The 27,678-nt window shown below is 36.4% G+C and overlaps 6 protein-coding genes and 1 non-coding gene across 15 annotated transcripts; 1 reads left to right on the forward strand and 6 right to left on the reverse strand.

Moving 5' to 3' along the window:
• The first annotated feature begins 331 nt into the window (after positions 1-331).
• LOC111431721 (ERAD-associated E3 ubiquitin-protein ligase component HRD3A-like) lies at positions 332-16,683 on the forward strand. 2 transcript variants are annotated; one of them, XM_023068433.1, is made up of 8 exons: positions 332-344; positions 12,589-13,205; positions 13,346-13,834; positions 14,627-14,842; positions 15,051-15,374; positions 15,465-15,707; positions 15,822-16,081; positions 16,610-16,683. In XM_023068433.1, the coding sequence occupies exons 2-7, from the start codon at positions 12,651-12,653 to the stop codon at positions 16,044-16,046; spliced, it is 2,052 nt and encodes a 683-aa protein (XP_022924201.1). In that variant the 5' UTR covers positions 332-344; positions 12,589-12,650; the 3' UTR covers positions 16,047-16,081; positions 16,610-16,683. The 2 variants fall into 2 exon arrangements, with proteins under 2 accessions (XP_022924201.1, XP_022924200.1); XM_023068432.1 differs by lacking the exon at positions 16,610-16,683 and having other exon boundaries at positions 15,822-16,333.
• LOC111431726 (uncharacterized protein At3g17950) lies at positions 3,311-5,221 on the reverse strand. 2 transcript variants are annotated; one of them, XM_023068443.1, is made up of 3 exons: positions 5,141-5,221; positions 4,045-4,159; positions 3,311-3,968 (listed from the first exon to the last, which is right to left on the reverse strand). In XM_023068443.1, exons 2-3 carry the CDS (start codon positions 4,126-4,128, stop codon positions 3,486-3,488), a joined length of 567 nt encoding a protein of 188 aa, XP_022924211.1. In that variant the 5' UTR covers positions 4,129-4,159; positions 5,141-5,221; the 3' UTR covers positions 3,311-3,485. The 2 variants fall into 2 exon arrangements, with proteins under 2 accessions (XP_022924211.1, XP_022924210.1); XM_023068442.1 differs by lacking the exon at positions 5,141-5,221 and having other exon boundaries at positions 4,045-4,393.
• LOC111431723 (putative nuclease HARBI1) lies at positions 5,192-7,772 on the reverse strand. Of its 3 annotated transcripts, none has more exons than XM_023068436.1 (4): positions 7,479-7,772; positions 6,247-6,415; positions 5,945-6,170; positions 5,192-5,845 (listed from the first exon to the last, which is right to left on the reverse strand). In XM_023068436.1, exons 1-4 carry the CDS (start codon positions 7,757-7,759, stop codon positions 5,337-5,339), a joined length of 1,185 nt encoding a protein of 394 aa, XP_022924204.1. In that variant the 5' UTR covers positions 7,760-7,772; the 3' UTR covers positions 5,192-5,336. The 3 variants fall into 3 exon arrangements, with proteins under 3 accessions (XP_022924204.1, XP_022924205.1, XP_022924206.1); XM_023068437.1 differs by having other exon boundaries at positions 6,247-6,701; positions 7,479-7,742; XM_023068438.1 differs by lacking the exon at positions 7,479-7,772 and adding an exon at positions 7,172-7,472 and having other exon boundaries at positions 6,247-6,701.
• LOC111431725 (Down syndrome critical region protein 3 homolog) lies at positions 8,312-11,707 on the reverse strand. Of its 4 annotated transcripts, none has more exons than XM_023068440.1 (11): positions 11,550-11,699; positions 11,379-11,471; positions 11,133-11,197; positions 10,699-10,753; positions 10,316-10,402; positions 10,070-10,154; positions 9,894-9,989; positions 9,509-9,693; positions 9,325-9,413; positions 8,679-8,728; positions 8,312-8,597 (listed from the first exon to the last, which is right to left on the reverse strand). In XM_023068440.1, exons 1-10 carry the CDS (start codon positions 11,598-11,600, stop codon positions 8,701-8,703), a joined length of 834 nt encoding a protein of 277 aa, XP_022924208.1. In that variant the 5' UTR covers positions 11,601-11,699; the 3' UTR covers positions 8,312-8,597; positions 8,679-8,700. The 4 variants fall into 4 exon arrangements, 3 of the variants coding, with proteins under 3 accessions (XP_022924208.1, XP_022924207.1, XP_022924209.1); XM_023068439.1 differs by having other exon boundaries at positions 8,679-8,778; positions 11,550-11,693; XR_002708556.1 differs by having other exon boundaries at positions 8,557-8,597; positions 9,325-9,406; positions 11,550-11,707.
• Positions 16,408-22,785, reverse strand: LOC111431722 (protection of telomeres protein 1a-like). 2 transcript variants are annotated; one of them, XM_023068434.1, is made up of 10 exons: positions 22,555-22,785; positions 21,188-21,324; positions 20,177-20,366; positions 19,820-19,884; positions 19,512-19,600; positions 18,819-19,094; positions 18,643-18,719; positions 18,445-18,503; positions 17,839-17,991; positions 16,408-16,967 (listed from the first exon to the last, which is right to left on the reverse strand). In XM_023068434.1, exons 1-10 carry the CDS (start codon positions 22,676-22,678, stop codon positions 16,755-16,757), a joined length of 1,383 nt encoding a protein of 460 aa, XP_022924202.1. In that variant the 5' UTR covers positions 22,679-22,785; the 3' UTR covers positions 16,408-16,754. The 2 variants fall into 2 exon arrangements, with proteins under 2 accessions (XP_022924202.1, XP_022924203.1); XM_023068435.1 differs by lacking the exon at positions 20,177-20,366 and having other exon boundaries at positions 19,820-19,894.
• On the reverse strand, positions 22,276-22,372 carry LOC111431743. Its single transcript, XR_002708559.1, has one exon. It is a non-coding gene; the product is annotated as a small nucleolar RNA snoR113 (small nucleolar RNA).
• A 1,072-nt stretch (positions 22,786-23,857) lies between the features above and the next one.
• On the reverse strand, positions 23,858-25,298 carry LOC111431387 (protein C2-DOMAIN ABA-RELATED 4-like). The gene is made up of 4 exons (XM_023068009.1): positions 25,125-25,298; positions 24,939-25,034; positions 24,140-24,422; positions 23,858-24,063 (listed from the first exon to the last, which is right to left on the reverse strand). Exons 1-4 carry the CDS (start codon positions 25,296-25,298, stop codon positions 23,858-23,860), a joined length of 759 nt encoding a protein of 252 aa, XP_022923777.1.
• Between the last annotated feature and the right edge of the window lie 2,380 nt (positions 25,299-27,678).

Genomic DNA, 27,678 nt, shown 5'->3' on the forward strand with positions numbered 1-27,678 from the left:
TTGAATTATTAATATTTTTCTCTACTTTTGTTGTTGATTATTTTATGGATGAATATTCTAATAATATATATATATATTAAGTAAAATTACTATAATCGCCCTCCAAATGTTACAAATTATACAAAGAATTATTTTGTAATTTGTGCAACCATGGTAACAATTTTGTGGGGGATATTAAAGCAAATAGATGGAATTGAAAGGGTAAAATTGGAAGGCGATTTATAAAACCCTTAAGCCCCCGAGAATTGAGGTTTGGAGATGAACAGAACAGAGTGGTTAGCTGAAGAAGAAGAAGAAGACTGAAAAAATCTCCAAATGTTCCGCGCCTTTACCTTCATCTTCTTGTTCTTTCATCTCTGCCGCTACAGTCTCTTCTGCGTTTGATCGTAAATCGTCGTGAGTTTCTGAACTTTCTTCTCTATGGATTGGTCTTGATTTTGGAGCATGATTTAGGTTTTTCTGATTTTGATTGTTGAAAATCGCGTATGTACGGTATTTTCTTTGAGAAACAAAGAGAGTCGAGATGATCAAATAGGCTCCTGTTTTTACGAATTGAGATGTAATTTATCTAATACAAGAGGCATTCAAACACATTTTTGTGTTAAACTGATGAGGCTTTCCCTGCCCCTTGCTGCATAGGTTTATTGAGGCATGGATTCAGTCAGTGGTGTAGGTGGACATTTTTGTGGCAATATTTTGTATGCCGAAGAGAATTGGACACTGGGAAATGCAGAAACTCTATTTCATTAGAACATATGGCATGTCAGGTTTTTGGCTTCTTAGGAGGCCAAAAGTAATTTTCATTTTTCAGTGCAAAGTTTGCTTTGATTCCCATCCTTGAAAGTTTAAATTCTGTCTTTTCAACATCACATCATCCAATTACCCTTGCAGGGAGCTGATGTTGTACATACTTATTTGTAACTATTTTTTAGAGAGGTTTATACACTAGTAAAAAAATGTTTTGTCGTGAAATTTTATAATCTACTCCCTTCGAAGCTTAACATTCTTGCTAGCACTTGTTTTCCTCTCTAATCGACGTGGGATCTCACACATTTCTCATCCAAGCAGTGACATCTTATTTTGCTGATAGAAATGCTAGATTTCTGGCAGAAGCGATTGTTAATGGATCCTGTGAACATAAACAGCTTATTTCCATTGGAATACATGCTAGAGGATCTGGAGTTCAGGACATGGATGCACAATGAGTAGTTTGATATACGTTTTATGTGCAAACTTATATAATCCTTGGGAGATGATAACAGAATTACAGTAAAAAAGTTTCATTTGGAAGTCTTTCACATTCTTATTCTGGCAATGGCTGATCTTTGTGCAGGTATTCTATCTCAGCTGCTGTAACTTTAATGGCTTTCAAAAGACTGAGGCAAAAAACGAGTCGAAGATAACGAAAATTCGCCGATTCCTATAGAGCTGGAATGAACCCGGAACTCATAACTTATATAATCCTTGTGAGTTATTTTTGTTGGAATTGTTTTTCATAGCTTTTTGAACATTCTGAACTAGAAAATGCCCAGAAATCCTGAAGCCCTTTAGTGATACAGCATGTGGCAAGATAGATAGCAAGTTTTGTGCAACCATGAAAATTGTTTCTTTTTAACCATCATTCTCTGCTGTGTTTGAACTGTGAATTTCTTGTAGACATAGCAAGTAATGGTTGGTGAGGCCTGTCATTTTCTTTGTCTGCTTTGTTTTTTCCCTTAAAATCTTTCAATGTCAAGGCTACTTGGGCATTTTTTAAGGTGAAAGTGACATAAAATATATACCATCTTGTTTGGTGGGTAACAATGGATGTCTACAAATATTGAAAACTCATTTGGTTGGTTGGTTTGTTGCTTTCAACTTCTAATTGGATTTAACTTTTTATCCTCTCAAATAACTCCTTTGGCATTTTTTTTTAAATGAAATGTCACATCTCCATTGACATTGACATCGATGGTGTTCCCACCTTCAAAATATATGGCCCATTCCTATTAGACCACATGAGCCTTGGAAATCTTGCCTTTAATTTTCCTTCTATTTCTACTCCTCTTAGGTATATTTATTCACCTAAGCATTCAGCTTTTATGTCAACTCAAATATGGCTCATTCGGTCAAAGTATAGATTATCGACCAAACCGACTAGTGATTCAAATAACTACTCAAAAGACTAATAACTTTTGTATCAACTCAAACATGACTGACTAGTGATTCAAATAACTACTCAAAAGACTAAGTGATTCAAATAACTACTCAAAAGACTAATAACTTTTGTATCAACTCAAACATGACTGACTAGTGATTCAAATAACTACTCAAAAGACTAATAACTTTTGTATCAACTCAAACATGACTGACTAGTGATTCAAATAACTACTCAAAAGACTAATAACTTTTGTATCAACTCAAACATGACTGACTAGTGATTCAAATAACTACTCAAAAGACTAATAACTTTTGTATCAACTCAAACATGACTGACTAGTGATTCAAATAACTACTCAAAAGACTAAGTGATTCAAATAACTACTCAAAAGACTAATAACTTTTGTATCAACTCAAACATGACTGACTAGTGATTCAAATAACTACTCAAAAGACTAAGTGATTCAAATAACTACTCAAAAGACTAATAACTTTTGTATCAACTCAAACATGACTGACTAGTGATTCAAATAACTACTCAAAAGACTAATAACTTTTGTATCAACTCAAACATGACTGACTAGTGATTCAAATAACTACTCAAAAGACTAATAACTTTTGTATCAACTCAAACATGGCTGACTAGTGATTCAAATAACTACTCAAAAGACTAATAACTTTTGTATCAACTCAAACATGGCTGACTAGTGATTCAAATAACTACTCAAAAGACTAATAACTTTTATGTCAACTTGAACATGGCTTATTGGTGTAGATTATATCTATCAAAAGACCAAAGATTCAAATATTCACTCAAAAGACTATTATGTAGACTATTACGTAAAAGATGCCTAACTTTCATGTCAACTCAAAGATTCAAATATTCACTAGTAAAGGTGTCGACTGTTAATTTGAATTTACCTTTTTAGAGCTGGCAAAAGTTAATTTAATTGCTAAATTATGCTCTAATTGACTTTGCTAATATAGAGTATTATTTAAACTTCAATTAGGGTTAATTAAAGAATTAATTTAGTATTTGAGGACTTTAATGATATCAATTATGTTAGGTATGATTGGAAAAATATATAAATGGGTATATCTCCAAAGCTTCAAAAATGAAGATCTGAGTGTTATTTTATTATTATTATTATTTTGAAAAAGAAAAAAAGAAGATAGAAGTAACCTGTGAGATGATTAAAAGGAAATTAAAAAGAGGGTCACCTACACGATAAAGGTGACATTTTCCTTTTTTCTTTTTTTCTTTTTTCTTACCTTAATTCAAGCGTTTGATTAATTAAATATAATATAAGATTTTAAATATACTCTCACAAATCAAATCCCACATTTTAGCCGGCACCGCCGCTGCAAATTCCGGTGAGCGATACAGAAAATCGGCATAGAGCGCCGGCCGCAGACGTATCTTCCTCCGTTTGTGCCGGCGGAAGAACCCTCCCATCGGCGAACAAAGACCGGCCATTCCTCTGCTGATCCGCCGAAACTACGCCTTCCAGATCCACCGCGTTGCCGAAGAAAGCACCGTCCCCAAATCTCCGTTCCACCTCAAGAAACTCGCCCAGAGACGCCGGCTTAACACCGTCATCCCTGCATAGCCGCCACCACCGCCGTTTCCGATCTGCGACCAGTGCCGGCGCTGCCGTCGTTTTTCTCTTTGGCTTCTTACTCTTGCGGGAACCACCACCAGCGGCGGCGGTCGCGGCGGCGTGTTGGTCTCGGTTCTGGGAGGGCACTCGGAAGGTAATCGCCGGGAAACTAACACCCATTAGAGTCCCCAAGCTGGTGCTCCTGTCATGGAAGAACGAACCTGTAGACTGCAAAACAAAATTGAATTCCCAAAATGAAAAACAGAGAGAGAATCAGAAAATGGGAGACGACGAGGATGGGCACCTCAGTGTCGAGATCGGAGGAGGAAATGGATGAATTGGTCGGAGACGACGGCGGCGGTAACAGATCGTTGGCCGGATTCAACATCTCTTAAGGTCTCTTGGTATAGCAACCGAGACTGAAATTTGAATGAGAAGTAAAAACAAAGAAGAAGAAGAAATTGAGAGACAGAGAGATGAAAATAGAAATGGGTTTTGAAATGATTTGTTAGTGCGTGCAGCCTTTTTGTGTCTGTTTTCTTTCATTTATTCTCAATTTTGTCCTTCCACTTTTTCACTTTTTACTTTCCTACTCTCCACACATTTATATGTAATTTACATAACTCACAAGGGGCAAAATTGTAATAACGAAACAACACCTTATTATATTACATTTCATGCTAAATACTCTATTTGTTTCTATCAATAACTACAAGATATAAGTACTATAGATAAATGGATCATAAAAAATATTTTATGTGGCAGTAATGTCCTAACAGAGGAAATTGAGACCTAAAACGTGCAGCGAAGACCTATAGTGGTGTAGGTCGCCGCCGCCACCCCACCAGTCCAATATCTAATATTCTCTAGTTTTGAAACGTCCATGAAAGATCGCAGTGAGATAAACCCATGATCCCAAAATTCCAGGAAGACGACAGAGAAGACAGAAAGACAAGAAGAAGAAAGAAAAGTAATCTAAAATGAGTGATGAGTGAGCAGTGAAGCAGAGGAAGTCAGAGAATCCAATAAATACAAAACCTCACTCCCCCACTCTATTAAATGCATCACAATCTAAGCATAATAAAACTCCCAAAGAAAAAGTTTAAAGAGGACAATATCTATTGGCTAGCACGGGTACACTCCATACATGAGGGGCACCACCACATACACATTGCCAACAGATCAAAAGCGAGCTACATGAGGTAGGGAACTTTGGGGTACTTTCAGATGGAAGCCAGATGAATGTAGCAGTAAAAAAGAAGCAAATATTAAACATTCACATTCAGATAGCTCAGAACCATCCCCAATGCCTTGCATCAACAGCCAAATAGATTGATATGTGCAACAGAATTCAACTCAATGCAAACAAATATCAGTCAGATCTCATCAAGAACGCTAACCTGGTGTTGTTTCCTTGGCAGCAGTACTCAAGAATTTGACTTTCCTAAAAGAAAAACAATGTCCACTGTTATATTCCTTTCATATGAACATAGTAACGTCAATATACACCTTCAAAATCAGACCCCATTTGTGTATTTTTTGTGTTCCTGAAGAGTATCTGACCTAACTCGGACGCTACAATAACATACATTTGATTTACATGGGTGATATATCGTTAATATAGTCACTCCACAGTTCAGTTGCAATAGCATCCCTCAACTGTGATGTAATCTCTAGTTCTTCTGTCTCAAAAGCAATGTCCACAGTTGGAGTCTCAATGTGTGCCGTCAGCTGTTCTGCTTCTAATTGAGGCAATGAGTCCTCCATATGTGAAACATGGTCTTGTTCATACAGTTTAAAGAGCCAATCGTCGGGATTCTCCCTCCGAATGTAATTGTGAATTGCACATGTCGCAACGACCAACTTAACTTGTGTCTGTAACGGGTAAGGAGGAGCTGACAATAGTATGGGGAAGCGCACCTTTAGAGCTCCAAAAGTTCTATCGGTCGCATTGCGCAGCAACGAATGCCGTAGATTAAATAGCTCTTTGGCATCTTGGGGATGATAACCACCTGTATATTCCCTTGACTGATAGGGGATATCATGATAAGGGGCAATAAAACCAGGCATGTTCATATATTTTTGATCCACAAGGTAGTATTTACCTGCAATTCAAAAATATTAGCCCGAAAACGACCAGAGAGCAATAGCCTGACTATTCAAGAACTAAAAGATTCATCGTTTTCCTCTTAGAATACACGCACCTTCAGGGACGTGTAGTTTGTTTCGCCTAGTAAGTGCTGAATTCAGAACCTGCAAATCGGTAGCCGATCCTTCCCAGCCTGCTAGAACATAATGGAACTTCAGGTCAAATGAGCATGCTGCCAAAACATTTTGAGAAAGTAGGCCGTTCTTATTCCGAAAGGGTCCTTGCTCGTCAACGCCAACCATGACAGGGATGTGTATACCGTCAATCGCCCCCACACAGTCCTAAAACAAGATAAATCAATGAGAAGGTAAACCACAGGACAGGAAAACACTAGTCAAACTAAAGCCAACATGCTACCTTAAAGTAGGGATAGAATCTTGGATCATCTAAGATTTCTGGTGGAACATTGGATCCTGGAGGTTGGAAGAAGTCCAACGATATCGCCATGATCGCATTCAGTACGTTGTTAAAATGGCGACTTATTGTTTCTCCTGAATATCTGAACAGCTCTTGAACTGCTCGTGTCCTAAGATTGTGACCAATAATAAACATGAATATGGCTAGTTGCTCTTCGATCTTAATACGGTTCGTATGACGAAGTAAGCCTTTGGCTTGCAAAATATCACACAACTTATAAAATATGTGCTTGTCCATGCGGAAATTTTCTAAACAACGTTCGTTTTGTCCGTTGAGTACTTCATCTACAAATTTTGCACCATTAGTTACTAGATTATGACTCGGTTCTCTTGGAACATATTTCCCATAACTTCCATCCTTTTCATCATCAGAACTCTCCATAGTAAATTTAAACTCTGCAGCCAAAGTATGGTAATGTTATTAATTGATTTTTTCTTCAAATAAAAAGGATCAGCTTGCCATTACATTTGACAAATGAAAGGAAAAGGAGATATCAAAAGAGAGAGAGGCACATAATATTAGAAACACAAGCCCTCAGAAGCTCTTTCCTAATTATCCATGTTAAATTTTTTTAAAGATCTTTAAGAAATGACAAATACCCAAGTGGTAAAAATTCTGTGGAACAAAAGTTAGGAAATAATAAGGTTATCAGACAAATAAGAACAGCTGAAACAGTTCAGAAGGTCTAATGCCTATTGGTGCCTCAAAAAAAACATGGTGGGAACCCTCAATGGCTTGGAGATCACAATCAAAAAACATGTTGAACAAAAGTTAGGAACCATCAATATTGAAACCACAAAACACCACCAAAGTCCCATATTGGTAAAGAAGGGAGAAACATGAAGTGAATTAGATAGAAGCATACCGTAGCTATCTCCAAGAGAGCATGAAGAGTATTAAAAACACCAAGATAACGTTCTGCTACATACACAAACTGGTTCAAATCCTCAGATAGGTATCCAATAAACAAGAACACCACAGCAAATACCCAGAACGTCAAGTTGTCAGCCACCGAGCACCCAAATTTAATGAACTTTTTGCTAATAAGAACATACCCATTTTCCAAAATACAGTTGAAGAACAAATGAAGAAGCTAAAAATTCAAATTATTCTCAGAGAAATCAAAACTAATCTTTTTAGGGAGAGATAGCGATAAAGGGCAGGAAGCATACAGGGTAAGAGTACTGTGGAGGGCGTCCTCGTGCTTCGGAAACCAGAAACGGCGTCGGTGAGTGGCGAAGGGAGAAAGGGTTGAGGTCAAAATGAGTGCATTAAGGGAAATGGAAGAAGAAAGTGAAAAGGGGGTTTGAAGAAGAGACAATGACAGAGTATAATCCGTAGGTAAAGAAGTAGAGCCTGCAATGTTCTGAGTAAAGGAAGGATTTTGGAAGCAGGGGTTGTCCAGAGTGTTGAGCTTTGCAGGGTTTCTCTGCGACTCTGTTTGCTCTGCCATTGGTGTATTTTTATGGTAACTTAATCATAGTGTTTTGGTTTTGCCTATAAAGGGTAGTCCGTTTCTATTGACAAGCCCACCATAGAGTAGAGGAGGCCCATTTTTCATTTTTTACTTTTTTTAAAAAAATCAATTTATATCCCTTTTTTTTATTATTCATTTTGTATGATATTGTCTAAAAACTAAATTACCGATTAAAATTTTATATTAAAACCCAAGTAATTTCCTTTTTTAAATACATTAATATATTGAGGTCATCGGTTTTAAGTGAGCAAACGTGTAAGAGTAAACACATCATTAATACAATGAAGAAATTGAATTTATATGAAATACCATTTCTGTCGAGACTTCTACATGAATATAACTCAACCAATATAAAACATCAATCAACCAAATATAAAACATCAATCATGCATCAACGAAGAAAATCAAAATTATACTCAAAAGAATACTCAATACAAATTCAAAAGTAATAAACGGTGTAGAAGAGGATGAAAAGATCGAATAAGCTCACAAATCAAATGATCCATCAATTGATTGGCATTCAGCAGGGAACAAAATAACACAAAGTTCCGCGTATTTGAAAGGGAAAAGATCAACACAACACTATTCTATAGTACAAATGAGTACACATACACTGAACATGGTTGTTTTTTTTTACAGAAACAGAAACAGAAACAGAAACAAAAACCAACCCCCTCCCCCATCCCTCCAAAAGAAATGGCAGATACAAACCCAAATGTTGAATGGACATATGTAAAATACAGTATCATGATAAGCTGAACTAATCGTCTGACCGACATCGAAGAAGCTCTAGTGGGAGAGATTCAATGGCAAGCTGAAATTGGAACAAGAGAACATCGTAGTTAGATTAGTGAAACAAGAGAAAGTCCAAACAATCCCAGAGAGAGCTGCTCACCCATAGTCTTGGAGTTCTTGGATCAGTCTTGGGATGTAACTTTGATAGCTCTGATTGGAAGGTTATAACGATGTAAACTTTGAATTCAATTGAAAATGGACTGTCATAAACAATTAGGACAAGTTACAAGAGTAATTAATACAGAAGCTAAATAAAAAATTAGAATGACAGAAGAAAGGGATGGACGTGATAAACCCACACTTCAACAAGATCTGATACCAACCACAGAGAGAACTTTGAAGGAACAACTTACCAAAGTTGTTTCCAATTATCAACGAAATAAAGTTATTCAACACGATATTATCATTCATAGTAATCAAATGGGGAAATGAAAAGGCCCAACTAAACTCCAAATTTAACATCAATGCTTAAAAAATCCCCGTCCAATTTTTGAACCCATCATGAAGTGCTTACTTCAGACGTTTGATGCTCATATAGGAAGGGTTTCTACATTTGGTTTCATTTCATGCGTGTTCTCATCTCTCACCATCCAATTATAGTATTTGATTGAAAATGGAATACGGCCCATGAACATTGTTCAAGGGGTAAGGCAACTACTCCTTTTTTCTTAGAGTCTCAAATCTTTACCCCACATTTGTTGTAAAAAAAACAGAAAGAGTACAACAGATGAATATTGGCAACTCACCCCGCAAAGACTGTTGGGCAAGTTAAAAGACGGGGTAGTATGGCATAAATGGGCAGAGTAATGTTGCGACAGACATCTCCATCTGCTATCTAGCGATAAAATAAATAAATTGAAATCAAAATTATATACGACATTTTGTACCGGCAAAAACTAATATATGCTAAGAAGATGAGATGGCACATACCTGGGTAGTTTGGATCACTGAGGTTTCAGTTATGATTCTCTCCCCAAGAATAACAGATTCCACACGACACAAGTGAATGTCAATTGAACTAATGGGAACTGCAGATGCTTCAACAGTTAATTCACCAGTGATGGGATCTGAAAGAGAGCACAGAGTTGCCATTTTCCCAGTCACTCGAAAACCACCTATTTAGAAGTACCTCCCATTAGCAAAAGGATATGTACTGAAATACAAAAAGATAAACTAAAATAGAGTATAAAAAACTAAGCAATACTTTCTTCTGTTGGCTTATATGCAAATATTCCTACGAGAAAATGGAAAGAAAAAAAAAGTACACCAGAATAAGATAAAAAACATGAAAGAAAAGAAACAATGATGGAAAGACCTGATTTTAATTCAGGAAGTAGTGGATGCCTTTGCGTATCCTGAGTGATGTAAAAGATAACCATCTCAGAGGACAACGGCCGCTCGAGAAAATCAGCTAGGAACAGAACAAAAGGAAAAATGATTTTCATTTACTTGTGTTAGAAACGTAATGTTGAAGGGTCAAATAAAGCAGACCTGTATCACTTTCAACTATAAACTCGATCGTGGCAGATAATGACTTGTGTAGGTAGCCTCTACTTATACCTACAGTTACTAAATACTATCGTATTATTCAGTAATTGACAAATATCAGTTTCATGTTACGAGAAAACTCGTTTCTTTTTGAGCTGGGAAGGTGAATAAGAGTGAAAACCATTCACTTAGGCATTTATTCAAAATCTGAAGAGTCAAAAGCAAAGTAGAAAGATTCACCACACTCACCTGAATGTTTATGTCAGTTCCATGAAAAGTCTCGTAGAATTTTCCCAAGTTTTCACTTGGCTGTCTCAGAATCACGGAAAATGGAATCTGGCAAGATTTTGAGGGGATTAATTCAGTTAACTATCTGAAAGTGCAGGCGACAAATAAACGAACAACTATTCAGCACGGTATGGACCATTTGTAAGCGGCTACACTCCAGGGTCGAGAGGATATGCCGTGAGGGTACAACAATACACAATAACAATAAACAAAACATGCAATTATGAAACAGAAAAAATAAGTATTTCACCAAATTAAATTCTGCAATCCAAGTGAATAAGCATATAAAACACTTGATTCATGTAAAAACTAAGAGATTGCATAGCTTTCAACAGCAAATTTACCTCGGTTGTACCTGAAGGAAGCTTTCCAGATGGTCTTACCTCAATGCTCCGATTCCTATCATTATGAGAGCGAAGGAAACTAAATCAATTGTAGAGCCAGATAAAGTATAACCATTCAATAAATAAAAGAATAAAATCATGCGATAACCATTTCCAATATAAATTTCAGGTCGGAGAAAGGAAGAGAAGCTCAGTAATCGCTATCACTAGTGGAAGCACTAGATTCCTTATAATCCCTAACCATATCCTAGATGATTTCATGTTGCATTGCTTATAGTGCCCTCGGCAATTATGAAATCGACAAAGAGATTGCTATCATCCCTAAAAGTTGGAAACGAATTCGCAGTAAAATTCAAATATTACTTGAGTTTCACATAATAGTACACCTACAGAATCCACAATTCACCTAAAAATGGTAAAGAAGGGCAACTCACACTATCGAAAGAGGCTTGATGACACCGTAAACCGACTCAATAACTCCCGCAGATCCTCCACGAACCTTTTTTTCAATAAAATGCATCCAACGGATGAAGAAATGGAATAGAGTTACGATTACAAACAAGAGCAATAATTTTCCATGACTCTGTCACACTTAGCAGGTGTTTGGTAGCTCAGAAAGAACTATTTCAAAGTACGAAACTTCTTTTCAAGAAACTAAAGAAACCACAAGATTATTAAACCTGCAAATTGACGGATCCATTGAGAAGGAGGCTAATCCCATAGTGGGAAATCGAGGAACGAGAATTGACGATGATTTGGCCTTGAAGATGTTCCTGAACATTACAACAACGATAGTAATGGATTCGTTGAACGATAACAAATAGATTTGAAGGTGGAAAGAGTAGGCTTACAGAAGGTCTGTAGATACGATTAGTTCGAGAGAGCCTGATCTCTACTGCCATTGCAACTGTAGAAAGCTAATACGAGCAGCGCCAATCGAAGACAATAGCACAAGGTAAAATAGGATGAGTTTGCAAGATTACCCTTCTTGTAAAGGAATTTGCAAGATGACCCTTCTTGTAAAGGAATTTGCAATATGACCCTTATTTTAAGGAATTTGCAATATGACCCTTATTTTAAGGAATTTGCAATATGACCCTTATTTTAAGGAATTTGCAATATGACCCTTATTTTAAGGAATTTGCAAGATGACCCTTCTTTTAAGGAATTTGCAATATGACCCTTATTTTAAGGAATTTGCATGATGCCCCCTCCATTTATTATTATATTTAAACTTGTTAATTACCGAAAAATCTTCAACTTAACCTTTAGTGTTATTTTAAAGATGCATCTAATTGTAAAATAATAACCATATTTTATATTTAAAAAAAATAATATGTAAATATGCTTCAAAAAAAAAAAAAATTTAAAATTGGGTCGATTTTTTGAAAAAATTAATTGATCTTAAGAATTATTTAAGGTAAATAAGGTTATTAAATCTGAACTGTAGACAAAAATTGAATAATATTAAAATATAGAGATTAAAATTTTAAAATTTTAAAAGAAAAATACATTATTAATATTTGATTGTACCATAAAAATTAAGTTTATTTATTAGGGCTATAAATTCTCTAATTTTTATCTTAAATTTAAAAAAATAACTAAATACTTTATATTTTTTTAAAAATCTTAAAAAATTAAATACTAAATTAAAAAATACTTAGAATAGATTAGTTAGAATGTGATATATTCAGAATATAATGTGTTCTTAAAAAATAGTTTTGATAAATCTTTTTCAATTTGAATCAACATATTTCCGAACAGATGTGCTTACGTGTCGAAATTTGATTGGAGGAATGACAGTAACCTGACGTGTAAGCGTTGGATGTCGTCGTTTAATCAGATGGTCGTATCTCTCAGGGCAGGATCTTTCTCGCAAATTCTACAGAGCCTTCTTTTTCTTCCTTCTTCCTCCTCCGTCTTCTTCTTGTTCTTGAAAAAATTCAATCCCAATGCAGATTAGGATGCAACTGCAAGCTCGTAGGATTCAGTTAATTTTCTTAATTATATGTCTATGCTCTTTTTTCATCAACGCTCGTCCGTTTCTCATTGTCATCTCTCAAGATGACCTCAAGGATGCTGCGTCGCCCGACGACTCCTCCGATTCAGCGAACTACGACTCCGCCGAGTGGGACGAGTTCGGGGAGCCTGAATCTCAAAACGCCGCCCAGGAGCTTGACCCCGGTACTTGGCGCCCGATTTTTGAACCGGATTCTCCCGCCTCTGACCCCGACGCGCCGGAGGATCTGTACTACACTGCGTTAGGGAAGATGATGACAGCGGTGAGCTCTGGTGACCTGAGGTTGATGGAGGATGCGGTAGGGGATATTGATCAAGTTGCGGTGGAGAGTGGGGATCCGCACGCGCAATCGGTGCTAGGGTTATTGTATGGAATGGGGATAATGAAGGAGACGAATAAGGCTAAGGCGTTTATGTATCATTATTTTGCCGCGGAAGGGAATAAGCAATCTAAGATGGCTCTTGCATATAGTTACTTCAGGCAAGAAGTAAGTGCGACCCTGCGAGCACTTTAGTTATTAAATTGTGTTTAATTAATGAACAAATGTTGTTTTATCGGTAGGCATATATGGATTTGTTATTCTTTTACTTGTCGTGTTTCCAATGCGTAATTCTGTCTTGGTTGCAGATGTATGAAAAAGCAGTCAAGCTTTATGCCGAGTTAGCAGAGGTAGCCATTAATAGTTTATTAGTTTCCAAGGATTCTCCAGTAATTGAACCTGTGAGGATCCATAATGGAGCAGAGGAGAACAAGCAGGCCTTGAGAAAGTCTCGAGGAGAGGAGGACGAGGACTTCCAAATTTTGGAATATCAGGCGCAGAAGGGTAATGCAGGAGCCATGTATAGAATTGGGCTGTTTTACTACTTTGGACTGAGAGGGTTGAGGCGTGATCATGCAAAAGCACTGATCTGGTTTTCCAAGGCCGTGGATAAAGGTGAACCAAAGTCTATGGAACTACTTGGAGAGATATATGCAAGGGGCGCCGGAGTCGAAAGGGATTATACTAAGGCACTTCAATGGCTAACTCGTGCATCCAAGCATCCATCATTTTCTGCTTATAATGGCATTGGATATTTATACGTTAAGGGTTATGGAGTGGAGAAAAACTTTACCAAGGTAAGGTTCCCATTATTTCTGTTGAAATTGCTATTTTGACTTCGAATTTCTGTCTCCATATGTTGCTGTAATTCTTGCCTCGGAGCTGTCTTAATTAGATACCATTAACTTAACCCACTATACCTCAGGCGTTACATTTTCCTGAATCATAAGTGAACTAGAGACTATTTGATTTAATGGTGTATTCAATTCGTATGGCAAGCTGAACGGTTGTTAGTCTCTTGTGCCCGTAGAAATCTGGTGGCTTATTTTCGTTTTTATGTTCTATTAGTTGAATTGCGCTTACCTATCAATTGTTGTCACCCTACCTTAAATGTGTGTATTTTAGTGGTTGTCTCTTGTTCTATTGACTGTTCATAGTAATATACTATATTCTCAGAAGTTTTGTGCTTATCTTAGATTGTTTTAGCTTTATTATTTTGTCAGCCCATAACTTATGTTACCTTAAAAGATGGTTTTTTTTTTTTTTCCTTTCTTTTTTGCAATATCTGCCCTTTTGAATCTCTGATGGGCATTGAATTTTTCTTGGAGGATGTAACATGATCTTGCTCCCATTTTACCACCACCACATGCCCTTAGTCGTTGCAAGATTTGGATCTTAATGCAACTTCTGAATGCATATCCTTTTCTTTGTATTTTCATGTTCTAAATGTTGTTTTCTTCAGTATACGTTGATATGGCACCTGAATTACTGCTTGTTTCATTTTTTTTCCCACTTCAATTCTCTGCCTAAATCGTGTATAACATACGTCATCATTGCATGTTCCCCACATGCTACGTCCTCTAATACAGGCCAAGGAGTACTTTGAAAAGGCTGCCAATAACGACGAGTCTGGTGGTCATTATAATCTAGGAGTTATGTATCTTAAAGGAATTGGGGTGAAGAGAGATGTGAAGAAGGCATGTACTCATTTTATAGTGGCTGCAAATGCTGGACAACCAAAGGCATTCTACCAGCTGGCGAAGATGTTTCATACTGGTGTTGGGCTCAAGAGGAACATTCCTATGGTAAATTCACTCAACTACATTTTCAAACCCACCCCCCCGGTCCACTCTCCCATGGAAAGGAGGGAAAAAAAACTTTTTTTGGGATCTAATAATTGAAAAGTCTTGGTTTTCTGGAGCAAACGTTTTATTAAAAATAAAATCTGAACTTATTATTGGGATCCTAATAGATCACAGATTCTGTAAATAATTGAAGTTTCAACCGTTGCAGGCTAGTGCTTTATACAAATTAGTAGCTGAACGAGGGCCTTGGAGTTCATTGTCTAGATGGGCATTGGAATCATATCTGAAAAGTGATATTGGCAAGGCATTCTTCTTGTACGCGAGAATGGCTGAGCTAGGATATGAGGTGGCACAAAGCAATGCAGCATGGATACTTGACAAATATGGAGAACAAAGCATGTGTCTGGGAGAATCTGGCTTTTGTACAGATGCAGAACTACATCAGAGAGCTCATTCTCTTTGGTGGCAAGCATCCGAGCAGGGCAACGAACATGCTGCCTTACTGATTGGGGATGCATATTACTACGGTCGGGTATGTTCTGAGAGTTTCTTTTGAACCACAAATGTTCCAAAATCACGTGTTTGAGATTTTTCATTTTTCTACGTTTGCATTTCCACCCAGGGAACCGACGTAGATTATGATCGTGCTGCTGAAGCATACATGCATGCTAAATCCCAACTAAATGCACAAGCCATGTTCAACCTTGGTTACATGCATGAACATGGTCTAGGCCTTCCGTTTGACCTTCACCTAGCCAAGCGGTACTATGACCAAGCTCTGGAACTTGATCCAGCTGCCAGGTTGCCAGTCAAGCTGGCCCTAGCAAGCCTGTGGTTAAGGAAGAATCATGCCGACAGTTTTCTGGTGGGTTCAATGAACTTCTTTTCTTAATTCTTTTCTTGCAATAGTCCATTTTCCTTCCTTATTATAGACGACCTGGATATCAACTGAGGGTGTTTCTGATGTTGTGTGAATTAGGTCCATGTGATCGATTCGTTGCCAGAAGTGTATCCAAAGATTGATGTATGGGTGGAGGATGTACTGTTGGAGGAAGGAAATGCAACAATTCTAACTCTATTTGCCTGCCTCCTCACTGTCCTATATCTTAGAGAGCGGCAACGGAGGCATGCAGTTGTACGGGCTGCTGCTGCTGCTGAGGCTGTGCCACTCCACCCCAATGATCACGTGGCTGCACAAAATTAAATCACTGCCTGTGTTGTCTTTTTCTTTTCAATGAGGTATGAGAATCTTTTCTTTAACGTAATGTACAGGAAATTAGAATTCAACTGCTTAGAGAGAGCTTTTGCGTTCTTGGGACTTTCACAACACAGAGTAGAGGAAGAACTTCAAGATGTTTATCACCGGGATCATAGAAAGCAAAGATTTTTATATATTTTTTTTCTGTGATTTATTTCGTGGCAATTGCATTGTAGATTTTTATGAGACTGCACTGTCTTTTGCTGATCCTACTAATTGAACATTTTTACATGGGAATTGCACGAGTCTAAATTAGTTGAGCTATGATCCTACTAATTGAACATGTCTACATGGGAATTGCACGAGTCGTTACTTTCATGTACTCATACATTAACATGGCTCCTCGTTGATCGTGAGGAATCTCAATATAACAAGGTTAACTTGGCTGTGTTACAAAATAACAGGCACCAGAGTAGCGACAACTAATATGTATACATTGTCTTACAGAAAACAGAGTATTTACAACTAATTATCAAAAATATCCTAAAAACAAGTTTATTTTCACACAGTTTGATCACTTGGCATTCTTCAACAAAATAGGAGTGAGCGCTGTCTTCCACTTGCTTGCTACCAAAAAATATCTGAAAGCTGCTTTTCCAATCAGCTTAACGAGAAAGCATAGTTGAACAAAATGGGAGGCGCGCGTTCCATCTATTAATCTGATGCTACTAGCCGAGTGCCAAATATTCTGTACTGTCTACTTCCCCACGCATCTTGTTTATCAAGGTAATAAGATTTTAGGCAGCACTGCACCCATGGAGGATTTCTTGTACTCGCTTCATTTTTCTCACTTGCTGAAACCCCAAGTAACTTGTTTCGCTTCCTTGTTAAAACATCAATTGATGGATCTTCACCAAAGAATTTGTCCTTGAGTGGATTATGATAAATGTGAAAAACAATCAGAAGAGAGCCAATAAGTAGAACTACAGCCAATATTATGAAATCATGAACACAATGTTCTAGGGAATTATTATCTTACACGAACTAAGGGGAAAAAATGCACAACTACGCTACTGCAAGTAATGAGTGTGTTGCTATGTCAACATATTTTAAATATGGTGTTTTTGCCACAAATACCATTTCCTCGATCTTCACATACAAGAAAGTTCTAATTAATAGAAAAAAGCGAGTTAGATTCTTCACAGGGCATGGGTGTCTTTCTAATAGATCAAGCAGTCTCACTATAACACATTTTGAAAGTGAAAAGCAGGGTTCAATATAACAGACTTGAAAGCGAAATGTGCTACAAACTACTGTATGTGGAAGCTTTAGGATAAAGGCTCACGGGGCTTAGTTATGGTTGATTCCAGTAAATTTCAGATAGGAAAGGGGCCTTCCCGTGCTTCGACCTAAGATAGGAGAGTTTGGTTTAGTTGGCCTAACCCATATTTTGATTCAACCGTTCCTACCTTGATTTTTGAACTAAAAGAAGATAAAATCTTGATTTCTAAGATTTTTTTCCTCTCTTTTTCTCCTCCCAACTTTCCTTCTCTCATTCTCTCTCCGCTCTCTTTCCATAAATCAAGTGATTTACAGTCCTCGCCAGTAAATAAAACCTTAATAAGGAAACCGATCATCCACAATTTTCTTTCAGGTTCCCTAGGAATGAAAATTAAATAATCCAAGTAAAGTTAATAATAAGGGACTAGAACATCAATTTCCATTCTTCTAAATACCCTGTGAGCGGAAAATAAACATTCCCAGAATGCATGTAGTATGAATGGTAAAAGAGTCTTACTCCATCCTCCGCATATAAGAAGGCATGAACTCTTGCAGTTGGATCTTCTAGGCTCAGCCTAACCCTGTAAGTCCCTTCAGGAGAGCGGAAGTCCTTGGCCTGGAATGGATATATTGCTATAACTCGTACAACACATTTGAATTTTGCAGTTACCTGTCAAGTGTAAACTTCATCAATCAAGAAATAAAGTCAAGCAGTTTGCAAAAGGGGTGTCTCACAGCATGCACCGGGATGACAACTGTGGACATCAAATGGGTAACCGAGAAAAATAAACAAGGATTTTGAAATATGTGAGGAAGAAGTTTTCTCTCGAATACATCCATACAATCAATATATGAAAGAGGGAATCGGCACAACAGAAACAAAATAACTGAAAGCACGCGTTCATTTTGAAGACCATTCATGGAACCTTCAACATCCATTTAAATGTATCACCGTCAACAATAAAGCACAAGAAAATTGTGGCAAGGACTCGCATTGAAAAATCCAAAGACGCTACATATAAAATTTCAGAAAATCCTACAAAGTTTCGGAATTTACATAAACCATCAAGAAAGAAACACTTCTCAACAAACAACCACAACCTGCGATAGAGAGATGCAGTACCTTTGAATGTGTCAAAACATCCATCAGTGTGGTAAACGGTTCATTATTGTGATCAACCTCTGTTGAAGGAACAAGATAATCAGCAAATTGTCACTGGAAGAAATTCTAAGTAAAATTTAATCATAAAAAATAGTTTAAACTCAAGATCGAAGTAACCATTGCAATAAAATGAAATTTCATGAAAATATAACTTCAAACCTGTAGTGGTTAAAGGCGAAGGAAAGCTCCAGAAAGGAATTCTGCCCAAAATTGATGCTAAACGCTCCTCATATGATCTAATGGTTAAATATGATTGTGTATCAAAACCTATGGGTAAGAGATTGAAGCATGAATCCATGTGTATTTTATTGAAGACGCGATAATGGAAAGTTAACCTTTGGCGCAATTGTATGGTATTATCTTCATTTGATGTATAACGAAGCTTTGAAAATGTTGTCACCACAATTTGGAAGGATCCAACTTGCATTTCACATAAGACATTCATAAATTTCATCCATTTACCAGTGTTGAGCATGGATAAACTCTGCTTCTCAATCCCTTTGTCAAAGATCAACCTCAGGATAGAGCCAACCGGAGGTAACGTACATAAGACATCTCTTGGCAAAACCAATGGTCCCAATTGTTGTGCATTACTAATTTCATCTGTTAACCTGGGTAATACCTAATAATTATTAACAAAGTCCAACATAATATGATTTCAATGAAAGGTATGTTACACCTAATGAGAATTCCTCTCCCGCCCAGAAAAAACAAGAGAAAAGGAGAATATATATATAATATATAAATCCTTCATAAATCATAATGCATCCTGATGAACTAAAAGAGAAAGATCGTGTTAAAGTACAACTATATATATATATTTTGCATTCATAAATAAAACCTAAAAGAACATGATATGCAGAGGCCACACCCCTGTACCACTTTATTGTTAACATGCAATTGCTTACCTATAACCTGATACAACCAACTCAACATCACAGGATATGAGCTACACCAATTATCAATATTTGTACAACCAAAAGAACATGATATACTTTTATAAACAAATTTCAGCTTGATGAACTTACTTTGTGTCGATGCTAATTGGATGAGCATCAGTTCCATCCCAAACAAAAGCCAGAGTCCCATTATTAGCATCCTCACACATGTAGACAATCTTCGTGCGGGAGAGAGAGGGGGAGAGAGAGTTAGACTAACTGGGATAGAATAGGATGCATGTCAAACCACTTCCAAGAATACTTGTTAAAATATTTGTTAAGAAAGTCAGTTACCTTAACAAAGCAGAGGGGAAGAATTAAAAAATGTTAGTTTTTCACTAAGGATAAAACAGAGTGAAAAAGGGACACCATAGAATTTTTGAAAAACAATTCCTCACCTTGCAGATCAAATTAACATGCTCGCTTTCCTTGATATCTCTCACAAATGAAAAGCTGGTTGATCCTACAAAATTCTGTGTTAAGTCAATAGTTTTTCAGGTCAAGTCATGCATAAACTGTTTTATATTCTAGGTTCACATACACTGGCCAATGAGCATATATGTCCTTAATCCATACATGTGTCCTTAAATGGAGGCCCGCTGTTATTGGCCAAATTTTGATATTTTAGTTCTCTAAGTTAAAATTATCTGCATTTTTTAAAAGAAAGTACTATAAACTCCTTGGGATTAAAGAACAATAAAAGAAAGCCATCACTCTAAATTGTTTGTCTATAGACAGAACACTTCACTGCAGACCTTCATCAAGTTCAAAACCAACCAGCCAATCCCTCAGACTCAAAATGAACATTTTATCGAGATCTCTGGGTCGAAATTTTGGTGAAACGTCATACGGTAGAAAGCCTGATCCATCTTTTCCTTCATACAAAGCAAATGAAGAAAACTTCTTATTGAAGACAGCATATATTTCCCCCTGATGAATTTTCATCTGCAATTATCACTTGATTTCTGAGATAGTCATTGACCACCTATCATTTATATTCGTAAGAGTGACAAGAAGACTATAACATTATGATATAAAAATGTTCAACTGCTCGAGTAGACAAGTAGGTTCATATATTCATCCAATACCTTTCATTTCCATTAAATGTTTCAAGAAACTTGAGTCACAGGTGTCAAGAAATTTCTTTCAAACTAATTTCTTGCTTTAGTCAAAATCAAGTTAATAAGCAAGTGCCAAACAAGTTTAGTCCTATCAATACCATATGAAGCTTAGAAATATAGAAGTTAAGATTTAATATAGTAGGCTAGGCAGGGGAAAAAGAAATCTACTACAACTAATAAATTAATGGCTTCAAAACAAGTCTGTCCCATTTATTCATTCTTCTCTTGGGCAGTACAAACGATTGTATTGGAGAATACTAAAATGAGAAATATGAGTATAAGGATTCAAGACAACATAAGGGGCAGAAAATGTACATTAAAAAATATTTATGTATATACACAAAAATATTCTTATCAAAATCACATCCCCTAAAATAGTCAATAGATTTTGGTGTGAATTAAGCAGTACCATCTGCTTTCTTCCTATTTTTTCCATTCATTGCAAATTCAAAAAATTGCTAGTATAACAAGGTTTTCTCCCTCTCAAACTGAAGAAAATAAATGCTGAAATTTTTAAATGAAATAAACAATACTTGAGAACAAAACTATTTATTTGAACAAGATGCTGAAACATGAAATAAAGGAAACAAGTGAAAAAAGTACATTAAAATAAAATTTTACACAAGATTTAGTATCATTGAATACCAAAACATGAGAAAGTTGAATGATATCTCCGGCTGAAGCAACGTGGGGAAGCTTTTCCAAACTTTCAGCAAAAATATTTGCAGTAATTCCAGGTGTTTGATGAGATTGATCAACAATTTTTACAGCACAATAGCAATCTGCAAAAGTATGTAAATGATCTCAAAGTAGGCAGAGCCTTAATGAAACAAATTGTAGCTCAAAACTATTGAAATTAAAGGCAGATTCAGGGAATGATGAAAATAGTAATTTATATGACCCAAAGAATCAAAAATAAATTTAATTGACCAGGTTACAAGATGTGCCACATATAGATTATTCAACTTTCAAGTAGAAGAAAAATCCAGGGTCTAAAGCATTTATTCAGCACACAGTATTCGGATAGTTAAATCTAGGCATATTGTGTTTCTGTAAGCTCCCTCGAATGAGCGAAGTCAAAATTTTCTTTGTAATAGTGAGTCATCATGCTATTCATAGTGTTACGTCTATGGAAACTTTGGGGGGGAACTTTGCATGTAGCGAACAAACTAAATCCTTCCCTTCTAGCAGAAATAATCAAACCCAAATATACAAGATAATTTACTGAACAGAGAAAACATAGATCTGTCCATGTGATATCCTCGTACATATGAAAATACCAGCTTGAAGAGTTTTAACATAGACATTACTTCAGTGATACGTATCTTCAAATCTAGGTGAACTTCAACCTTCCCAGTTCTCGATCCTAAAATTTTACTTAAAGACCGAGAATAGGACCCAATAATTAAACCGTTAGTACTTGTTAATACAAAATAGGAGAGACAGAGGATTGCACGGACGGGTGGGTAAAGCAGGACAGAAAAAACTTAGAAAAGCGTTTTCATGTAAGATAAAATAAAACAAAGTAGCAGTATATTATGCCAAAGCACGCACTTGAGACCAACTAGAAAATTATGTTATAACACTCCTATTTCCGCCACAAGACATCAGCTATCCAAGAGAAACCGGAAGATTTACAAATACATAACGAGTCTAAATATGTGCGCACATCGAGTCATCAAAACACAAAGAATGTAGCGCGCGAAATGTGTAATGTAGTACTGTACTAAGAACTGGCTCAGCAATAACACCTTACTGCAGACATATCATCAGTCTACTACCGTCCAAACGGAAGCAGCCGTAAGTCCGGCCTTTGATTCATCATTGCCAGTAACAAGTTACACGCGAAACGATGAAATCAATGAAATGAAAATAAAAGATACTCAGAATTTACTAAAAATCGACATGTTCCGGAACTAAAACTCACACAGCTAACAATTTCAGGGGAGTGAAGCACACAAACAAAATCCATTTCTATGCAACGAAGTGGAATAAATAGAGAGGAACAATACCAGTGCCCTTAGTTCGCCTGGGGAAACCGAACTCGATGATAACACCAATAAGGTTAACCTTCATGTTTATGGCGACAATGGCATCTCTAATCTCCATGAATTTATAGTCGTCTCCGCTCCCCATGCTGTGAGCCCCGAGCTTTCGACCGCGCAAGCAGTTCCCCAAACCCTCTGTCCTTCCGGCTTAGGGTTTTATTTTTTCCTTACCCCTCGAACTTTCCCGCTGTATTTTTCCGCGTCCAATGTGAATTTATTTATTTTGTTTTTTACATTTGTGTGAAAATAAATAAATAATCATCCCGCCTCCAACCAAATTTATTACAATCAATTATTTAAAAATAATAATTCAAAATTATTGTTTTTTTTTTCCCCCTCAAGTATTTCATGGACACTTTAGTCTTTCCCAATCAATATATTGAAGATAATATAGTGTTCATATTTTCCATTTTCAAATTATATTTTAATAATAAATTTATTTACTTTTCCAATTAATTATAATTTTTATCTAGCGATGTTGCACGGGCAACTGTTCGGAGATTAAGCTATTAAAAACATGTATGAGACATGGTGATACACATAGCTGAATAGAAGGGGATGGTGAGTCACTGTGTTCAAGTCAATCACAACTCGATAACGTGAAAAGTAACTAGGCTTAGGTGGGTTTTCATCTTGAGATGCATGCGCGTGTAAATCCCATATCAATAATGCGAGATCGCACATCGATTGGAGAGGATAACAAAGCATTCTTTATAAGGGTACGAAAATTTCTTCCTAGCAAACGCATTTTAAAAACCTCGAGAGGAAGTCCGAAAAGAAAATCTCAAAGAGGACAATATCTACTAACGATAGTCTTGTGCTATTACCAATAGTATCAGAGTCAAACACCAGGCGATGTACTAACGAGCAGGCTGAGTCCCAAAGAGGGTGGATACTAGACGGTATGCAAGTAAGAATATTGGATCTCGAAGGGGGTGGATTGGAGGAGTGAAAGAGTGTTAGTAAGAACACTGGACCTCCGAAATGGGGTTGACTATAAGATCCCATATGAGTTGAGAAAGAAAACGAAGTATTCTTTACGAGAGTGTGATTGAGGGAAAGCCCGTCTGGGTGTTAGAAGTAATTAGGCTTAGATGGGTTGCCATCTCGAGACACGTGTGCGTGTAAATATATATATATATATATATTACGTAACGCTCAAACTCAATTCGATCATACAAAATAAATATATTGCTTCACATATTCTTCAAATGAACAAAAAAAAACAAAGTCATTCAAAGTTAAAAAATGATTAAAAAAATGAAGTTCATTTCTTATATAAACAGCGTTGGAGAAGAAGTGTAGACTTGAAGCGATTCACATAGTTAGCGACGCCGGGTACACGCCACGCGGGACCCCAAGCCTTCTTTGTTTTTGCCGGTATCTTCTCAAGACGCTCCTTTTCTTTACCAGGTTCAACCGTCGTGTAACCGCTCAGTTCCATCCATGTCTTGGAGCACGTGGTCAATGCAGCTACACCAACACCATGTTCGTTCAAAATCATGCATAAATTACTCTTTTTTCACTTCTTAAATAGGGTTTTACGAACCTTTAGAACCGGGTAGATCGATCCATAGCAGCTGGATCTCGACTTCGCCGCGCTCGACGTTGCGCAAGCGTAGGCAAATGTTTTGAACAACCTTGCCATCCTCCCACACAATGGTGCTCTCTTCAGCTAGGCAATTTTGCCTGCTTGGCTGCACTCTTGACACCACCGTTCCACTTGGTACCTCTGCTAAGTTCATTTGCAATGCTTCGATGAATGGTCCGATCTCGAACTCTGCGACTCCCATCTTGTCGTCCATGCTGAACGTGTCGTGGTCGTACACCGTCTACAATGTTAAAGTATTGATATTGTGAGATCCCACGTCAATAAGGGAAGAGAACGAAACATTTTTTATAAGAGTTTGGAAATCTTTTCCTTATAAGCTGTGGACTTAGCCAGTTTCAGATATACTTTGAGGGAGTACGTAATGTTGAGGATTGTCGTGGTTTCTATCATGGTATTAGAGACTGCCCTTAACTTAGCCATGTCAATAGAATTCTCAAATGTCGAACAAAGAAGTTGTGAGTTTGGAAGGTGTAGTAAAAAAGTGACTCAAGGGTGTACTCTGTTCGATGACTCCAGAGAAAGAGTTGAGCCTCGATTAATGGGAGGAGGCTGTTTGAGGGCTTCATAGGCCTCAAGGAGGCTCTATAGTGTAGTTTATTCGAAAGGAGGATTGTTGGGGGGCTAATTTAAGGAATACATCTCGGCTTTATGGGAAGTCTGAAACAAAATTTGAGAGCTTATATTCAAAGTAGACAATATCATTACATGGCGGAGAGTCGTGGTTCCTAACACATACCAGCTTGACTGTAGCGTTCGGTTCTATAACAGATAGAGTGAGGTCCTCGTTCCATTCGGGATTGATGTCCTTTTTTATAACGCGGGTCTTCAACTTCTGGCGGTGAGAAAAGAAAACAAGAATGAGGAAGAACAAGAAAGCGTGTTAATGCAACGTGTTTGGAGATTTTAAGGTTAAGGGCGTGACCTGTTTGGACATTTTAACGACAATGTAAGGATCGCTGCTGCGGACGTCGCGTACGGCGAGGTTGACGCCGCGAATGACCCGAACCCGAAGAAGACCCAATAAGCTATCCATTAACGAAGACGAAGGTTGGGCTCCCTCTCCGCCGCACTCTGGACTTTTTGGTGAACCTGCCATCTCTCTCTCGAACAAAGTGGTAGAGAAGGATTCAATTTCGCCTTTCTCCGATGGGTTTTCTTTTTCCGGTGGGGAGAAATGAGAAGCTGAAGATTGGGATGATCGAAGGTGAGGGAGAGGGATGGAGTATGTACTGCGAGGTGACCGGGAGATCCGGTTGCCAGACTAGAAGACAATTGGATACCATCTAATTAAGGTTGCTTGTTTGTGGACGTTGACTCCACCTAATTTCAACTGTGACCCGTAAATTCTAATTTCTTTTTTAAACACTTTTTTTTTTTTTAATGCCTATACCCTTTTTAGTTTTATGTCCGTATAGTTTTGTTTCATCACAAATCGACCGGTAATCTATCCTTTTATCACTTTTGATTAGTTAGTCATTTTGATCTGCCAGAGCGTCTTGTCTTTGAGGAAAAAGGTAAAATAATTTGAGAAAGACACCTCACAAATTCTTAGATTTTGAAGATTTTAGACCATAACGAGTAGGATAGGAGGTAAGGAGTCGATACAACTTCATGATTCTGGGAGATTTTGACAATAAGAGCGACGTTAGGGCTCAAGGTAAGTGCATGAGTGAGTAATTCTCGAAGAACAAAACCACTTCACCAATGTTATTGAATTAAAAATGTTTAAGCGTCTCTTTTTTCTTAGGCTACTATAATATAACTTTGGTTATATTATAAGTATTATTTATTTATTTTTAACCGTATTTATTTAGTCTATAAACTAAAGTTTATATTTTATATTTTTTTAACTCATTTATCTACTCAGACCTAAAATTAAAAACTCTTAAATATATATATATATAATAATTGTTTTTGGGCCCACTTTATCTATTTATGATCTGGGCTAAACTCACAAGGCGAGTTGGGCTTTTCTGTGTGCATTCCAACCCATCACTCACACTAGCAATTGCCAAATGGCACCCAATTAATATGTTTTTTTTTTCTTGAAAACAATTAAATAAATAAAAGTAATAATAAATATTTGAATATCTACTCTGATAGGTTAAATTTGAAAAAATAAAAAATTAATAAATAAGTTGAAAATTAGAATTATCATATTATAAAAAAGATAATATTAATAAAGGAAAGACATATTTTGGATAAAAACAATATTCTGACATATTATTGAATGCATGCACCAACCAAAACATAGATTGAATAAATTTAATCTTGAAAATTAGTGTTGGAATTTCTAAAAGATAAAAAAAAGAGGAACATTCTCCCAACAAAAGAATTGCACTTGAAATACCAATATTGACCCTCGTTTAACACAAGGGTTGTTTGGAATACGTAACAAATACTTGGTTAATTTCGACATTAAAGGACTACATCCTTATCCATTCATATATCAAGCATAGTTAAACTTGTTGACTTTAATTTTTTTTTTTTAACACGATTTTATTTCTATTTTCTTCCTTAAAATAAGACCATATTCAAATATTTATTGTCAATAAATATATATTTTAATTAAAAAACAATTAAGACTACATGTGAATTAACTTGAAATAAAAATATTTTTTAAATTCATTAAAACTAAAATTATATTATAACGTGAAAGCTGCAACAAATAAGTTCGTGTTAGGACCACGCTAAACCATATTATTTATTTGTTTATTAGAAAATTTTAAAATCACGTGAGTTCAATAAATAGTCGTATATTAATATAGATACTATATTCTTATTCTTCATTAGTATATTCAAAACATTATATTACGTTTTTTTTAGCAAAAACAATTAAACAAATTAATAAGCTACCAATGTCTCTTTCTTTCCACCGTGAAGTGTACGAGATGAATGCACGTTCGGGTGAGTGCATTCGATTCTAAAGTCCGTTCCTAAACCACTACCAATCGAAAGTAAATATAATTTTAAAAGGGTTTAAAATAAATTAAGATTTATTAGAGTGGTAAGTAACAAAAAAAATATATATTTAATTAAAAATATATAAAATGGAAAAAGCATGGCAGTGCGTGCGAAAGAGCATAGTGTTTGGGAGTTTGGAATCTCAATGGAAAGAGAGAGAGATAAAGAGAGCTCTTTTTATTATTCATTATTCATTATTTATTATTTATTTAATTTATATATATATATATTTTTATTTTGGGGGCACACCCATAGACCTTCATCATTCACTTCCCCGCACGCCTTCCACTCCGCTTAAAATAAAAATAAATAAATAAATAAATAAAAATTAATGGGCAGATTCCTGTTTCCAATATCCTATTTATTTCCTCTAACCAATGTCAGCACATAATTAATTATATTTCAACACCAATGTCCCCAACGCTTATTATTTTCATCTGTCACACCCATTCTTATATATATATATATATATATATATATATATATATATATATATATATATATATATTTAA

The sequence above is a fragment of the Cucurbita moschata genome, unplaced genomic scaffold (genome assembly GCF_002738365.1).
Source record: "Cucurbita moschata cultivar Rifu unplaced genomic scaffold, Cmos_1.0 Cmo_Scf00036, whole genome shotgun sequence".
Classification (NCBI taxonomy): domain Eukaryota; kingdom Viridiplantae; phylum Streptophyta; class Magnoliopsida; order Cucurbitales; family Cucurbitaceae; genus Cucurbita; species Cucurbita moschata.

What these genes read in the sequence shown, in the direction of transcription:
- LOC111431726 (XM_023068443.1), bottom strand. Translation starts at nt 4,128, where the DNA reads ATGTTGAATCCGGCCAACGATCTGTTACCGCCGCCGTCGTCTCCGACC. An exon ending in CCTCCGATCTCGACACTGAG is followed by an intron (nt 3,969 to 4,044) that starts GTGCCCATCCTC and finishes TTTGTTTTGCAG; the next exon opens with TCTACAGGTTCGTTCTTCCA.
- LOC111431723 (XM_023068436.1), bottom strand. Translation starts at nt 7,759, where the DNA reads ATGGCAGAGCAAACAGAGTCGCAGAGAAACCCTGCAAAGCTCAACACT. An exon ending in CTCCACAGTACTCTTACCCT is followed by an intron (nt 6,416 to 7,478) that starts GTATGCTTCCTG and finishes TCACAATCTTAG; the next exon opens with GACACGAGCAGTTCAAGAGC. An exon ending in GATTCTATCCCTACTTTAAG is followed by an intron (nt 6,171 to 6,246) that starts GTAGCATGTTGG and finishes ATCTTGTTTTAG; the next exon opens with GACTGTGTGGGGGCGATTGA.
- LOC111431725 (XM_023068439.1), bottom strand. Translation starts at nt 11,600, where the DNA reads ATGGCAGTAGAGATCAGGCTCTCTCGAACTAATCGTATCTACAGACCT. An exon ending in TATAGTTGAAAGTGATACAG is followed by an intron (nt 9,990 to 10,069) that starts GTCTGCTTTATT and finishes TTCTGTTCCTAG; the next exon opens with CTGATTTTCTCGAGCGGCCG. An exon ending in ACTTCCTGAATTAAAATCAG is followed by an intron (nt 9,694 to 9,893) that starts GTCTTTCCATCA and finishes ACTTCTAAATAG; the next exon opens with GTGGTTTTCGAGTGACTGGG.
- LOC111431721 (XM_023068433.1), top strand. Translation starts at nt 12,651, where the DNA reads ATGCAGATTAGGATGCAACTGCAAGCTCGTAGGATTCAGTTAATTTTC. An exon ending in TGGAGAAAAACTTTACCAAG is followed by an intron (nt 13,835 to 14,626) that starts GTAAGGTTCCCA and finishes CCTCTAATACAG; the next exon opens with GCCAAGGAGTACTTTGAAAA. An exon ending in ATCATGCCGACAGTTTTCTG is followed by an intron (nt 15,708 to 15,821) that starts GTGGGTTCAATG and finishes TGTGTGAATTAG; the next exon opens with GTCCATGTGATCGATTCGTT.
- LOC111431722 (XM_023068434.1), bottom strand. Translation starts at nt 22,678, where the DNA reads ATGGGGAGCGGAGACGACTATAAATTCATGGAGATTAGAGATGCCATT. An exon ending in CAGGCGAACTAAGGGCACTG is followed by an intron (nt 21,325 to 22,554) that starts GTATTGTTCCTC and finishes ATACTTTTGCAG; the next exon opens with ATTGCTATTGTGCTGTAAAA. An exon ending in CCAATTAGCATCGACACAAA is followed by an intron (nt 19,095 to 19,511) that starts GTAAGTTCATCA and finishes GGTATTACCCAG; the next exon opens with GTTAACAGATGAAATTAGTA.
- LOC111431387 (XM_023068009.1), bottom strand. Translation starts at nt 25,298, where the DNA reads ATGGCAGGTTCACCAAAAAGTCCAGAGTGCGGCGGAGAGGGAGCCCAA. An exon ending in TCGTTAAAATGTCCAAACAG is followed by an intron (nt 25,035 to 25,124) that starts GTCACGCCCTTA and finishes TCTCACCGCCAG; the next exon opens with AAGTTGAAGACCCGCGTTAT. An exon ending in CGATCTACCCGGTTCTAAAG is followed by an intron (nt 24,064 to 24,139) that starts GTTCGTAAAACC and finishes GTGTTGGTGTAG; the next exon opens with CTGCATTGACCACGTGCTCC.